The sequence below is a fragment of the Nothoprocta perdicaria genome, unplaced genomic scaffold (genome assembly GCF_003342845.1).
Source record: "Nothoprocta perdicaria isolate Ctin4 unplaced genomic scaffold, notPer1 scaffold_139, whole genome shotgun sequence".
Taxonomy (NCBI): Eukaryota; Metazoa; Chordata; class Aves; order Tinamiformes; family Tinamidae; genus Nothoprocta; species Nothoprocta perdicaria.
Genome location: NW_020454527.1, coordinates 921,729 through 937,255, shown reverse-complemented (window position 1 = coordinate 937,255; position 15,527 = coordinate 921,729). Strand labels below are relative to the sequence as shown.

The 15,527-nt window shown below is 41.9% G+C and overlaps 1 protein-coding gene across 3 annotated transcripts in view; it reads left to right on the top strand.

Moving 5' to 3' along the window:
- Positions 1 to 15,527, top strand: part of DAAM2 (dishevelled associated activator of morphogenesis 2) — a 188,676-nt gene that overhangs the window by 85,087 nt on the left and 88,062 nt on the right. For all 3 annotated transcript variants that reach the window (XM_026034035.1, XM_026034036.1, XM_026034034.1), the window contains one exon: positions 13,717 to 13,806. In XM_026034035.1, coding sequence (XP_025889820.1) covers positions 13,717 to 13,806 — 90 coding nt within the window. The remainder of the gene's footprint in view (positions 1 to 13,716; positions 13,807 to 15,527) is intronic.

Sequence of the window (15,527 nt, the reverse complement as noted above, 5' to 3'; positions counted from 1 at the left end):
TAATCACATTTAGATTCAGATATGTTACCAAAATTTAAGTATTCCAGTTTCAAAATATAATCTTTTGAATCATCTCTCCTCTTCCTGGATTCTATTCAGGATAAGTGTTTAACTTCTGTGTCACTTTCCTGTCATGAATATATAAATCTAAGTTCTGAACTACACTCCTAACAGGCCTGTTGCTCTGAATAGTTTATCAGTTCAGATTTCTCTGCAATCTTAATTTGAAAGTGTCTCTGTACTGTTTGTGCCTAAAATGTAGTTCTTCCATTCCCTATGTCCCTTCTCTTTATAGTTTTCTATCCTGAATGATTGTTCCTAGTCAGTCAGGAAGGTGGTGTGGTGCCAAATGCAGGCAAGATCTGTCCCTCATTTTGATTTGCATGCGATGAGCTCTCATTCCAGCAAACCACTTTGCTGGCCTCAATCCTGTAGAGACTCCCTATCCCAGTTACTGCTTTCTTTTTTCTGCACTTAATGAGAACGTGCCAGTGGAAACTGTAAGAAAATACTAATGATGAGATTAAGTTGGATTTTTCAGACACTAGACAGGACCAATGACTGATATTTAGGAAGAGGGTTTAACATCACCATCTGATTGGAAGGCACTGTGCTTGAAGGCAGAAATCACAAGTTTTTGCGGCAGCAGATTGCTTTTGTAGCTGAAAGGAGCCAGACCACAAAATCTTTTCTTTCTCTTGGATTAGTTTGTAGTTTGCTGATTAATGATTTTCATGCCTCCGTGTATGCTTGTATTATAATAATGGCAAAAGCACTAAGTGATTTAAGGTTTCTGAAGCAGTTAAAAGAGTAAAGCTAGGGAAGCAAAAGCCAACCACGATATCACAGTAGTTTGTCTAGTTATAAATAAGTCTTCCTAYATGTCCCACACAGTTCTTTAGTCCAAGACCATACATATCTAGGATATCTTTCTCTTTTCAAAGACTGCTCTTCAAAGAAAGATTTTTCAAAATGTGAGATGTCAGGCTTTTCTCATGCCCTGCGTGCAGTACCCTTGTGCAGGTCCCAATTTCTAATGCACACAGCACTACAAGCAGCTTTCTAGAGATCCTCAAGTCCTGAGGTGGGAGATATTTTGCATTTTAGGCTTTGTGGTGGAAACAAGACTCAGCCTAAGTGACAGACACACGTCTCACATACAGAGTTGTGTGATAGGGACAGGCTCGTGGCGCTGGGAGCAGCATCARCGCCTGTTTCTCTAGGCTCCCTTCCAGCAGGTGCAGCTGGTTGGCAGCTCACATAGCCTGAGCAGTTACCTGAGGGAAACAGCAGTTGTTCTGCTGCAGGTGCCTGAGACCCTCAATGGCTGTAAGGGAAACAGGAAGAATATTTCTTACACTCTGCACCTCAGAATCAATAGGGTTGTGTAAACAAATGCAAACCCAGCACTGGGCCTTTGTGCAATGTGGGGAAGCTGGGGGTGTTATCAAAGTACCTGTGTAGAGACAAGAGTTTCAACTACAGATACCAGCCTGTGCAGGAATACGTCATTTTTCAGTGTTTTACTGTGAAACTTGCAGAGAGATCCTCCGGTGATCAGTTGCCTAGTTCTCCTGARGACAGTATTAAAATTATATCATTTCACATTACCTGAAATTTGGCCTGCATGATATTTTGTGCATCTGTGATGGCTGCTGAATATCCCAACCGGAGTGCACCAGCCACTTTGCTGGAAAGCCAGGAAGGTCGTGATGGTAATCAGGGGATTTAAGGTTTTAATGGAATGTTTGAATATGTTTGGGGTATGATTTGCTTGCAATAGACAGAAAATGCCTGAGAAAGACCCACTTGCTTGACAACCTATCTTACAAATCCATTAAGATATTATCCCTCTCTCCCTGTAGAAGATACTTGAATTCTAGCCTTGGTCTGCTGAGGAGAGATGGGAGAATTTCCATGGACCATGTCAGAAATGTCATTTGGCATAAGAAGGGGTCACTTGGAGATGCCCCAGGGAGAAATGGCAGAGGAAGGCATTGCATTGCAGATGGGTGAGGATGGCTGCATTGTAACCAGATGGGAGATTGTGATTAGAGAGGGACAAAGATTTTTCAAAACAGTGAAAAATAGGATGCAACAAATGGAAGAGCTGTGGTGCTGAAGGGACAGCAGGAAGAAGTGCAAGAGACAGCTGGCATGGGACCGACCACAGGCCAAGAAAGTGATCTTATGGCTGCACATTTGGGACAGGAGGTTACATGTCAGTAAGGGAGGGTTGAATGGCAGGCGTCTTTCTGGGATGTTACAGGAGGTATGATTTGGCATTTGGCCTGGATTTTGGCAAAATAATGGAGAGAAGATCCCTGTGGTGAGGAAAACGCATTTAAGATTGTTTACCATGCAGGAGACCTGTTGAGATAACCTTGGAGAGCTTTTGTTCTTGGAGACAAACGGCTGCCTTTGCTTGTCATGTGCCTGGTCAGCAAGACTGGCAAATCTGGGAGCAGAAGGTGCTGCAGATGTTGCTGGGTGGAGCAGCACCTCTGAGAGTACTGTGTCTTTAGGTCCTTAGTTGTTTGGCACCTTCCTCTGCACTGGGAAAGTGGAGATTTTGGTGCCCTCAAATGCAGGAAATGAGTGGCCCTTCTGCTCAGTCCCTCAGAAGCAAAGAGGAGCAGCACATGGAAGGCAGGTGTCAGAAGGGGCTTTTCCTGTCACTCGCTGCGCTGCCTCCCCAGCTGCTCTGCCTTTGACATATTTTGTTTGGAGGAAGTACAGACAGATGCTTCCCACCTGGCACTGAAACACTACTCACTCAGGGCTTTGAATGCTAGGTAGTTCTTTAAACAGACAAGTCCTTAAACATTGTGGGAGGAAAACATATTTTAAGAGCACAGTGTTTTTTTTCTCCACGGTCCTGTTTCTAGGTCCCTCTGCAAGCTTTTCGAACTCACTTCATGCATTTGTGAGTTTATTTCTCCAATATGAAACAGGCAATATATCTTCTACCAACTTTAGTATGGAATTGCAGTCAGATTGAAAAAGTGCTGAACAGATGCAGCATGAGTGGATCATAGTCAGCATGGGAAACTTCCAGTGGTAGAATTTACTGTATCTTTCCTAGAATCTTGGAAAGAAATCCCCAATATTTTTTCCTGTTGTAGACATTTTCTTGCCTTTAGCAAGACAGTCCCTCTGGTAGGGACTCTCCTACAGAATCTCTAATGTCTTCCTGGCCAGACTGCTCTTTCTTTTGTATGTAGATATAGTGTATGTGGATGCAGTATGCAAAATTGCCCGAGCATATAGAATACACAGGTGCTGTATATTCTATATAGAATATAGAATATTCTATATGTATATTCTATATATTCTATACATATACATATATATTCTATATATTCTATACAGCACCTGTATGTTCTATATGCTTCTATATTAAGAACATTCCGAGGCATCTTCTCAACTTACCATTTCCAATCATCTGTTGATTGCATACAAGGAGATGCTGCCCAGACTAATAACAGAAGAACCTTTTGGAAAGAGTTTAGCAATGTGCACCTCAATGTTATGCAATGGTTTTCTAGGTGGAGGTTTGAAGAATAGCTTCTCCAAAGGAAACTGCAAGGGGAAAGCAGATTGCAGTTACCCAATTTGGATGTTGGCCAGGGAGATCCCTGAGTCATGGAAAATCCCCTGGGATTGCTTTAGCGGCTGCACTTCAGCACTACATCTCGCACAAAGAGCACCAGCTGGATGAGTTTGTTGGTTAAAGTTGTTGGCTCCTACATTAATGATGAGAGAACTTTTGGATTACTAATACTTAACTAGATAACCACAACAAATCATAATTTCATGTAGGAGATGTGTTGAATATGCAAGGAAAATGCTCTTCCTTTTAATCCTTTTTGTATTTTTTTTGTGTGTTTCTGTTAATTGTTTTCTTAGGATTATTTAGGAAAAGAGCCTTTGTCAGGCATTTTCTTAACACCAGTGGTGTCAGTGCAGTATTTGAAATTCTCATTATGAGAATACTTGAGCAATGAGACATGATGCCTCATTGGGTGTGAGTAAATAACCAAATGTACTGTGATGTCCATAGTGTTTAACTGGAAATACCCAGTTTGTATGAGTGAAGAATATTGTGGAATTGCCCTCCACACTTCATCCAAGAGGAGATAAAAGATTCATAGGTGAATGTTTCTATAGCTGGTCTGGATTAATTAATAGTAAAGACAGCTTGTCAAAATATTTTTGAAGTAGAAGTTATTAATTTGCAGAAAAGGACTGATAAGTCTATTCTATTTCTGGAGTCTGTGCTATGCACCGTAGAAAAAGTTTGTGTTATAGAGTCCCTATTCAAAAGTTTGGGTTCTGTTATGTATATAACATTTTAAAGCAGGGAAATGGAATTAAGAATTGATATTTTGCACTGATATAAATTCAGATTAACTCCACTCAGTTTAATGGAGTTAGTGAGACATTCTGATCTCTAGCTTATGTTTCTAAATCTGTAGGGCAGTATAGTAATGATTCTGAGAGCAAGAGGACTAAACCCAGATTCTGATTTCATTTTGAATAATATAGATCAGAGCTAATACCACAAATTGTGTTGATTTATTGGAATTCCTTTGGGTTTACCTATTCATATCGGAGCTGAGCTTGGGCCTGGATGTCTGAGCTCCCCGAATAAAGCTTGGTARGACCTTTGTTTCACTCATGAAATTCTTAATTGACCTTTCAGTTCTTCCTGCCCTTTTATATAACATTTTATTAAAGAATTAAAGGTCAGCCAAGCTCAGGCTTACGCATGTTTTCCTCCATAGGGGCAGGTGGTAAATAGGAGGCACGCAAGAGGATGAAGTTGGGAGGAGAGAGGAGTAGGTGGCACCAACGCCCCTGGAAATTCCGCCCGCCTTTGGCACAGGGCGGGAGCAGCAGTGATTCTTTCCCTGCGCCTTTCCGAGCTGGCATTTTGTGGGCTGAGCCAGCAGGAGTGTGTTTGGGCAGGAAGCGATCAGAGGTGTGTGCCTGTGTGCTTTGGCACGGTGCGAGCCGTGAATTGCTCCAGCATAGGAACCTCCTCTGAACTCTGTTTTAGTATTAAAACAGAACAGAAGAGACTTTGTGAGGAGGGAGGGAGAGGGTGGGGACACTGGAACGGTAGCCCTTTAGAAGGCAGTTTCCTAATAACCTTTCCCACACCTAGCTTCCCCCTGTGGGGTCCCATCTAAAGGACTTTGGCATGAAAAACAGATCCCAGACAAGGGAGGAGAAAAAGGCAAGGGGAGGGAAATGAAGGTGGAGAAGGAATACTGTGCAGAAACAGCAGATCTATTTATCTGTTAAACAGCAGCGTTATATACGGTGATGCAGGAAGCTCTGTTTGAGATGTCTGACACATTCTGTATGAGTAAAATGTGGAGATAAATACGGAACTTGCCCCTGAGGACTAGCAACCTGTCAAAGTGAAAAGATGCACCAGGCAGAGGTTTAATGGCTGCAGTTCTGTTTAGTGTTTTCGTTTAATGACTGGATGGTGAATACTGAGTATACTTATTAGCTTTGCAGATGGCACTAAGCTGTAAAAACTGTGAATATGTTAAGACAAGTTTAGAAGAATATGGAGAAATGTGTGGGAAAAACAGACTGAGATTCAATGGGGACAGATAAAACGTGTGCCTTTCAGGAGCAAGTCTGAAAATGCGAGATGGAAGCATCCAGGGAGGTGTGCTTCTATAGGGAAGGAACTGGGACTTACAGTGGATCACAAGAAAATATGAGTCATGCTGCTTAATAAAAATATAATTTAAAAAAGAAGCAGGGGATATGCAACCTGGAATGTAGTCTGAAGATGCATGAAGTAATCTTTGCACTCAGCATTGGTAAAGTCTCAGCTGGAACAATGTGTCCCCTCTCCAACAGTGCACTTTGAGAGATGGACTTTGACCGGAGAGAAGCCGGAAGTCAWTTACAGCAAGAATGAGAGGTCCAGGGGATGTGACCTCTAAGGAAGACTGAAAGAGCTTGGCTTGTTTAGCTTCGAGAAAGAAGACTGAGGAGGAACATTACAGCAGTCTTTAATGTGCTTGAAAACTGTTATCAAGAGGAAGGAAAAAAACCTGCTTTCCATGTCTGTGGTCGATCGGGCCGGAAGTAATAGGCTCGAATTGCAGCAGCAGGGATTTAGATTAGACACGAGCCTGGCTTTTCTGTTTTTATCCCCATCATTGAGCTTGTTCCTGCAGCCCATCTTCGTAATAGATAAAACAGTTAATTTTTCACTGCCTTTTTATGTTGTCTGCCTAAGAGGAAACCCGCCAAAGCTCCTCTCTTGCTCTACCCATTTTATAGCCCTATATATATATATCTAGGTGTTTATATATATATATATATATATTTATATATATACAGGTGTTTAGCGCTAGAGAACCTGGCTCAGATACACATTCTCATACACACACACACACACACACACACACACACACACACACACACACATACGAGAATGTATCTGAGTCAGGTTCTCTAGCGCTAAACACCTGTATGTATATTGTTGCATGAATGGATACTGGCTTTCCTCATTCTTTCTCTCTATTTTCCCAGCAAGTTGTTGTTTTAGGTAGGCAGGTTCCCTGTGAAGGTCAGAAAAAGGAAGAAGGACTGCCAGGGTAGGCTTGCCTGATGGCATGTGCTTGGGTGACRTCAAGTCACACATGCCTTTGAGATGCAGGAGTGAGACAGGGTTTAGCTGTCTTCCAGGAGGAGAAATTTCTTTGCTAAAGATCTGTGTCCTTGATAGATGTCTTACTCTGCCGCTGAACCTGGAGAGTGAATGAGTCCTGTGATGGSAGGGTAGAAGAGAAACATCTCTGCCTGTTTCCCCTCCACTACATTGACTTCAGATGTTTTCTGCCTTGTGTTGTCTTGACTGAGCATCAAGAGATTCAGGCCTCTAATATTGCCGGTGTTCTAAAGCCACACTTGCTGAATAGGCAAGAAGGAAAAAGTGCAGTGGGAATCACAGCGTTATTTATATCTCTTTTTCTGCTTTACAGTGAGATCAATGGTCACAGATGAAGTATAAACAATGCTTCCTATGCCAGAGATGTATGTGAGCACTTCTTGTGTTCAGTTGTATGGCTGGGATGTTGTAGGTGTGGGCAGGTGTTCTGTGCTGTGTGTGCTTTGTACATGGCACTAACATGTGCTTGTGCATTCAATGTGCATGTGGCATATGTAGCTGCACAGACCCTTACTTTTATGTGCTTACAAAGGTATGGAAACTCATACCTTTGTATGAGGTAGAGTTTGATTTTTCTTCCTGTTTTTTCAGAGGACTGGGGACATGTAATGGATGTCTAGGTGGTAACTTTTAGCTAATCTGCTGTATTTGCAGATACGGTGTCTGTGTGGGTAGCAATGCACTTGTGTGTTGGGAGAACACCTGCCTTCAGCAATTGCTGTGGCTACAGTCATACTCTTGTGCCAGGTGCTGCTCTGGAAAGGAGGGCATGGGAAGGGGTGGTTGGACAGGGAAGCTTGATGCCTGCATCAGCCATACTCCAATTTGGYAGCTGCATTTTAGGCAAAGCCTTTGTAATGATTCTCTTATGGAGGAATTTTCCTGAGCAGTGTTGCTTTTGCACTGCTGTTTGTTTCATTTTGTGCATGGATATAGGCAATTTGTGTAGTCAAATTAGCCTTGCTCATTGAAAGCTCAGACGGGCAGGGTCTTGAAAAATCTTAACCTCCTTGGTGTTTGAAGTATGCACTCATCCAGAGAGCTGCTGCTTATAGATCAGCCAGTACAGCTGGACTGAASAGAGCAATGGAGGGAAGTCTGTAGGGGAGCAATCCTATACTGTCCCCTGGAGGTGGACACTGATTAAATAGGGAATATACATCTCTACTTCAAGGACTAATATGTTTGCAAAGAGATTGCGATGTGAAGAAGACATTTTTCTTTTCCATTTTTTTTTTCTTTTTTAATTTACCTGCTGTAGTTTTCTCTGAAATGGCATTTAGGACTGTTGCTGCTGGACCCTGTGACGAGAATGAATCATCTGCCTGTCCTTCCCTTCCTGCCTCCTCTCTTTTAAATGCCATGAGACAGTTGTCTAATGGCAGTAATGTCAAACACAACCTACAGGCTGAGAAGTTTCTCTTCCTGTGACACGTGTCCTCCCAACCACATAGTTCCCAGCAAAGGCACAGGTAGAACATAAGCCATCAGYGTAACCCATTTGTTATTTGCCAAGAGGGCCTGTCACAGGCAACGTGAACTGAAGAAATAAGGCTGGGACTGTCGTTAATGCAAAATGAAGCAATAGAAGTCATACATTGGCAACTCCGTCTCACTCAGTTTACTTGTTAACACTATGACAGTTATGCTGGATTGCATCCTGTATTACAAAGGCTTGTAGCATGCTGTTGACAACCTCATCCCTGACTTCTTTCCACCGCTTCCCCTTCCTCTACAGTCCCAGAGATGTCAGAGCYGAGTTGTTATCTTATGACAGCTTGAGTTTCACTTCAGCATTGATTAATCCACCACCAACTACTCCCTCAAAGTGACTGCACAGCGAACGCTAAAAGGAGCCTGCCAGAGGGTGCTGGATGGGTTCCCATTATGTGTCACCATCACTGTTTACCTCATATAAAATCAAATAAATTCATCCAGAGCACAAGACTACTTTATGAGATCATAGCCCTACCGTGCCACTTTGAAGCATTAATGGAATTGGAATGTTTTATGGGCCTTTCTTCTAGAGACACTCTAATATGCATCTATATAAATGTACTTGTGGATTTGGGATAACAGGGCGTGTGTTATACTACTCTTTTGAGCCTGGGTCAACAACTTGGTGCTGCTCAACAGACTTGACAGACAATGACTGAGATGGGTAAAGGAGAGTGTATTTGTGCATGAGATGAAGAGAAGGTGCAGGGKAGTGAGGGAAAAGATGGTGGGGGAAGAAAAGGCACCTGTGTGCAAGAACAAAAGAAGGACTGGGAATGTGACCAGGAAGCAGGGTATGGGTGACACATTTAACTGAAATTCATATAGTGCAAGATCATAACATAAAAAYAAACCATCTCTTGAAATTCTTGCGGTGAGTATGAAAGCAAGTTATTCAGAGAGGAAACCTCCCAGCTATGGAGGTTCTAGAGTCTCTAAAGGAATATTAAGATAACTTATTTAATAGTGGTGAAACCCTTAAGGATAATATTGGTYTGATTGAGCAAAGAAAATTTCTGAAGCTGAGCAAAAAATATTTGAAAATACAAATGCTGTCTGCATCTTGCGAAGGACTGAACTCACCTGCTTCACAGAATCTGCCATATTTTTGACACAGAAAGTTGGGAGTTGATTGTCCATTTAGACAGTTTGTTTTGTAGGTTTGTCCTGGCAGGGTTTTTATACTGCCCTCTGAAGCTTTTGAAGCTGGTCATAGGTCAGATGAGCTGCTGGCCTCGTCTAGTCTGATGGTGCTGAAGTTTCTATTTTGAGTTTAACAATACGGGGTGAAGTTTAACTTTTCCATACAGCTTTGCCAGTTTATGCCATCTGAGGATTTAGTCTTCATGCTGCTTGTTGATGTTAAGGGCTGGCTGTCCTTTTGCCCAAGTACCAATCTTCTTCTAAATAACCTAGAAGTGCCACAGGACTGTAGTGTGGCAGACTAGTAAAGCAGGCAGCTTTGTGAGCAGAAGTAACGAARCCTCTTTTCCTGTGAATGATGTCTTATGGTTGGATTTTCTGATGTAAAATGAAGACTGATTTCCTACCAGAGCTATTCCCTTTGGGGACAGTAAAAGGATCTCTTCTTTTATGTTACTTACAAGTAACATAAAGTAACAAGGAAGACTCCCTGGGCTGACCAGGGAATATCTGGGGCAAGTAGAATAAGAAAAGTCTGAAACTGAGGCATCTTCCCAAGAAGGGGGAATTTTCAGATGGAGCTGGATAACCTTGTTTGAGCTGTGGATCTCAAKGGTCCTGGTCTCTGGGTGGAAAAGCAGTTACCTGATAACCCTTTGCTACATTTCTACATATGTCTTAACGGTAGAGATGCAGTGCAAGTCTCAGCACAGCTGTCAACAGACATTAAAGATTCTTCAGTACAACCAGTCTCCTGTGCATTCCCGAGTATTGTTTATTCTCTACATAAATTTAATTCTATGTCACTATGAAAAGTTCTGCCCAGTCTAAGTAAGAAATGTCATTCTGTTGAGCTTTTTACAGCCTTTGAGCGATATTATCATCAAACCAATGACTATTGCCCACCAAATCCATCTTTCACACTGAGTGTTCCCCAAAACAAGGGATGCAAGGTGGTTTAATTTTCCTCACCATTTCTTCTTCTCATTCAGTTCTCTCTCTCTCTCTCTCTCTCTCTCTCTCTCTCTCTCTCTCTCTCTCTCTCTCTCTTTCTCTTCTTTGAGTTGTAGCCATTTTGAATGGAAGTCATCTTCCCCTTTGACCTCAGATGTAGTCTGGAACTATTTAAGTCTCAAAGCAAGTTCTAGTACATTTTAAATGTTTTATCATTGAAATGCAGCCTGTGTCAGTAAAAAGAAAATGTCCACATSAAAGTGAAAATATCTGAAAGCATCCCTCTTGATAAATAAAATTAATAAGGAAATAGATAATGGGGAGAAATATAAGGAGTATTAACTGGATGTACTTTGTACTGTACATCTCCCTGAGGACAGCCTGGCAGATACCTTTTCAAAAGATGTTTCATTAGAGCCCATGCAACTTGAAGTACTTTTAAGAGCCAAGAACCTGAATCCTTGAAGAATTCTTGTACAGGATCATTCTGGCCTGAACTGCTGTAACCAAGTCATCCACCCGAGACACAGAAGAGGAATTGCTATGTTTCTAGGTGAAATTGATTCAGGTAAAGAAGAAAGGCTTCCTCCCACCCCTTTGTTTTGACAAAACCTCTTTTCTTGCCCTTTCTACTTACTCCCTGGGATTTCAATCTCATGGGCWTCCTTAACCTGTCTCTAACCCCAGGCTTGATTCCATTGAGAGGTTGTAGTTCTTCCCCTTTGCTGCCAACCTTTGCAGTTCCTTCGCCCAATAGGTGCTGGCTGCCCTTGAGCTGACTCTGGGGCCTGAAATTTTACATTTGGACAGATCTGTCTCTGTTGTTAGGTCAGAATGACCTATTCCTGGAGCAAATCGCCCTGTTGATTTTTTTTTTTTTTTTTTTCCAGCACTTGCTGTGGTTGTTCCTGCTGCTTTCTGAAACATCAAGCTTTCTTTTGTGCCTTCTGTTTGGATTCCAAGTCAGAATAGGGAAATGGTCTGCCTGATCCAGGATCTTATTTCTGAGCTAGATCCAGTCATTTCCTCTGCACGCATAGAGCTACTTTGTTTTTCCAATTTGGAAGGGGATTGAGAAYTCAATTGGAAAGAAAAGATAATTTGGAGAACTCCTAGGAGAAGGATTCATGCCTTCTGCGTTTTGTAGCAATTTCTGATTCTTTATAGAACAGAATACGTGTAAACAGTGTCAATAGAGGCGAGCAGGTAGGTTGCTTCAGTTCCTCTTGCTCCTTTCTTCCTCTCAGCAAAGGAACGCACCTGCCAAAGAGTACCTACGTACTGGGGGAAGGCTGTCCAAGAGCTTGACTTCTGCTTTGCATTCTGGAAGAGGCATCCCTTTTCCTGAGCAATATTCTTCCAACCTTGAACATTCTGTGATTCTTGCTGACAACCTGACCATCTGACCCATGGGCTGGAGCCCAGCGTTTTGCCCCCTAATAAACCCTTAKCTCTTTCAAAAAGAAGGGTAGTTAATCCTCCCAGTCCTCATCTACTGTTTTTCAGGTGAGTTTGTTCCCACTGGGTCTTCTATTCCTTCAACCAACCTTTCCAGGCATCTCTTCTGAAAAGAAAGTCATGCTATCAGCATGCAAAATTACTTGCTTGGAACTGCATGTTCTTATTGTCTTTTGTGTGGACAGTGTCCACAGAAGGATTCAGCAGTGTCTAAAAGTTGCTAATGGAACTGCCCACCAGGTTCATTTAGTCGATGGGAGTGGTGTCCTGGTGAAATGATTCTTTTCTGATGTATCAGTTGAGATCTTCATCATTCAGTGTGGTGCACAGAAAGCTGGAGAGCTGGTCTGGTGGGCAAAACTGTTGTGAAAACCAAGCAGAGTTGACTACCGTTCAGCTTGCTGCTGTAGTTAAATTCAGCTACCGAGAAGAAATTGCTTATTCACCCGGCCTCTGAAAGAGTGGTGTATGTTAGAAGAGCAAGTTATTTGTTCTTTATAAAATGAAAGCAAAAATCATTTTGCAATTCAATAAAGCAAGAACAATGATTTTTTCCCCCTCTAAGAGGTTAGCTGAGCCCAACTAGCTCATTTCAGATGTGTATTCTGGCCCCTGTGTCTCTTCTTCCAAACCTGGCGTTTCTGATTCCCTGTCCGCCCCTTCTTTCCCTCCCACACGCCTGACCTACACCAGCATTCCTTCACTCGTCTGAAGACCTTGCATGTCGGTTCTCTCTCCCTCACCCCCCAAGAATGCGATCCTGGCCGGAGCTTTCTAATTGTGTGTAGCGAGGATAAAACTCCTTGCCTCGCTTGGCTCCCCCCTTGTTTGGAGACTCACCCTAAACATTTCCACATGATTTGAACTCTTTTTGCAAAGCTAAAGGTGTTTTTTTTTTCCTTTAAACTTTTTCTTTCTTAGAAAAAAATCCTCCAGCTTTTTCTACCTTGTGCTGCTGGCACTGACCTTGCCTTGTTACTGTTTGCATTTCTTTTGTACCTTTCTGCAGCTGAAATCTCTGTGGGCTTTTAAATCTGTCAGCAGCCGCTACCAGGCTCAGTGTGCAATTTAGCTCACTGTTTTCACAAGTTTCCAGCCCTGAAAGCTTTCCAAATGAGGCATTGTTGCGCTGCGTTAAAGAGGTATTGTCTGGCTTGGCTTAGGTTAGCGCGGGTGCCGGAATCTGCCCGTGCAGCTTTCTCAGTGCTACAGTGTCATCTTGATACCGGACTCCTGGACGCTTCCCTCTGCAAATGCTTTTAAATATATTGTGGAGGCCAAAACTAATTCATGGAAGCTTGTTTTTATATTGCCCAGGCTTTCGTTGAGACATCTTCACCTGAAGATTGTACTTATTTGTTTAAATCCCATTATCACATGAAATTGCTCACTGCAATCGAAGCCCCTGTTGTGGTCAGTGTTGAGCAAACACACAGTAAGTAGCAGTGTATGCCTTGAGGATTTTATAGACTGTAATACACATTGCATAGGACAGAATGTATCATTACCAGCCTTTYACAGTAGAGTAAGGAAGACTAGTACTGCAGTGTATGTGGAGGGAGCTTGTAACAGAGCTAGGAGCTGTGTTCTGTCAGCTAGTACTCTGAGGCTTTTCATTTCACTCCTTTCATGACATGCAGTTTGTTGTCTAAAGTGTGATCTTTCCTATCCCTATGGGGATACTAATGCTTAGTTCCAAAAGTTTAACACTGCTTTCCCTTTTTATAGATTCTGCACTCACAGGGAGTACCTGCAGCAACAAGGCAAAAGTTTAGAAACCAGATTCATGGTCAAAGAGGTGGGGGAAAATGTGGGACTTTGGAAGGTACAATCTTTGGAAGGCACCGTATCTTTTGATTGAAAGCAGGTCAACATGGCTAATCCAGATTCYGTCCAATGTATGAGACTTATCAATGCAGCTGTTGACTGTTTTTGTTTTTGTTTTCCACAATCTCCAGGATGAACTGGATCTCACAGATAAGAACAGAGAGGCTATGTTTGCACTCCCTCCAGAGAAGAAATGGCAGATTTACTGCAGCAAAAAGAAGGTACTACTACTTTTCTAATTAAAATAGCTAATCAATAAATTCTGTGTGCATGTAAATAATTGTTGACATCTAGGTTTAAATGACATGTTTATCCACTGTTTTTCAAGAACATGGAGTGATGTGGGGATTTATACTGACATGGATATGGCACAAATTTCTCACATGTAGTATATACATGAGTGATTTGTGAAGAGCAAATTAATAATTTCAAGTCATATATTGTCCCATTTTGAATATTCCTCTTATTTCTCTTTGAGCTAGAAAAAAAAGCTGTCACCGAAATATTTTAAAGGATATTTTATTTTTTTATTGTTCCTCTTACATAAAGCTGTGTGTAGATCACTTCAAAGCTCTGTTGCTGAAATCTTTCAGTATGTCGTCGTTATCTGTAATGATATTTTGAAACCTTGTTGCTCAAGACTTTGCAAAGTTAATAGGAAATATTATATATTGCACTGGAAGCTGATGAATATCTCTTCATATCAATATATGTGCGTTACTGCTTCATTCAAAGTCTTCAAATTCCTGACAAACCAGTGAGGGGGCCAGCATATTAGAGGTTGATGTTTCATTCTGGGTACCTTGTCCCTAGAAGAATGGTGATGGCCAAGAGAACTGACAATCTGTTTCACAGTTGTGAAACATGGCAAAGAGGAATTCCTACTGCAGTGGTGTGGCAGAAAGCTTTTGCTCCTGTAGGAAGGAAACAGAGATAGCCCTGACAGTGTGTGTTCATTAACAATAACTGTTAGAGGAAAAAGAAGTGTGGCGAGTTTGTTAGACATGCTTGAGAAATAAAACTAACCCATGCTGTGACAGTGTCATAATAGAAGCTGAAAGAGAAGAGTTAGATTTCTGTACTAAAGATGGCAGATTGAAACACAAATGTTGATCCTTCTGGGGTCATCCTCTTTGCTGCTGTTCACCTACTTGTTCTGTGAGGAACTGAAGGTATTTGGCATCCGAGACTGCCAACCTGGCTTAACTTTTGTGCATTGCAATTAAAGGAAAACCTCGGACAAACGCATCAGGCTGGTGTTTTGTGGATAGATTGCTTTTGGTTGATCTGCATCATCCAGAGAGGTTAATAGCAACAAAGAAGTTACAGTGCCTTAGAGTACTTAGTACTAGCTTAGAGTACTAAGGTACTTAGCTTAAAGTACCTTAGAGCCAGCAGTCATCCAGGAAGTGCATAAGAATATTCTCGGCTCCGTTATGTTCGGTGCTTTCCCTTCTTCTCCCTTCTGATACGCAGAGCTTGCACTTGAAGGGAAGGTGCAGGCTGCTGTGATTAATGTCTGCTTTACATTTTTGCTGGCAGACCCAGCTGGCTTTTTCAGCTCTAGCGGGAGAGGATCTATTTGTAGCCGTCTTAGAGAACCACACATTCCATCTCCTGGACCAGTCAACTTTGGCAAGAAGCTTCAGACTTTAATGTATTTAATATGTTGGTTGGATTCGCTACATTACACTTTTTTTCTTTCTTTATTCCTTTTTTTTTTTTTTTAAAAAAAAAGGCAGTGGATTTGATATAAGAATCCTAAAGACCTCCAGAGTTAAAGGAGCTCCACACTGGAAAATCTTTATAATGCATGTATAGTGCAACCTCAGTTAGCTGAACTATAGCTATCCAAAATGATGTGCTAACTGGAACAGGATACTGTTGCCAGATGTCTATTCATTACATTGCAGATACTTCCAATTACTTGAAACCTTAACTG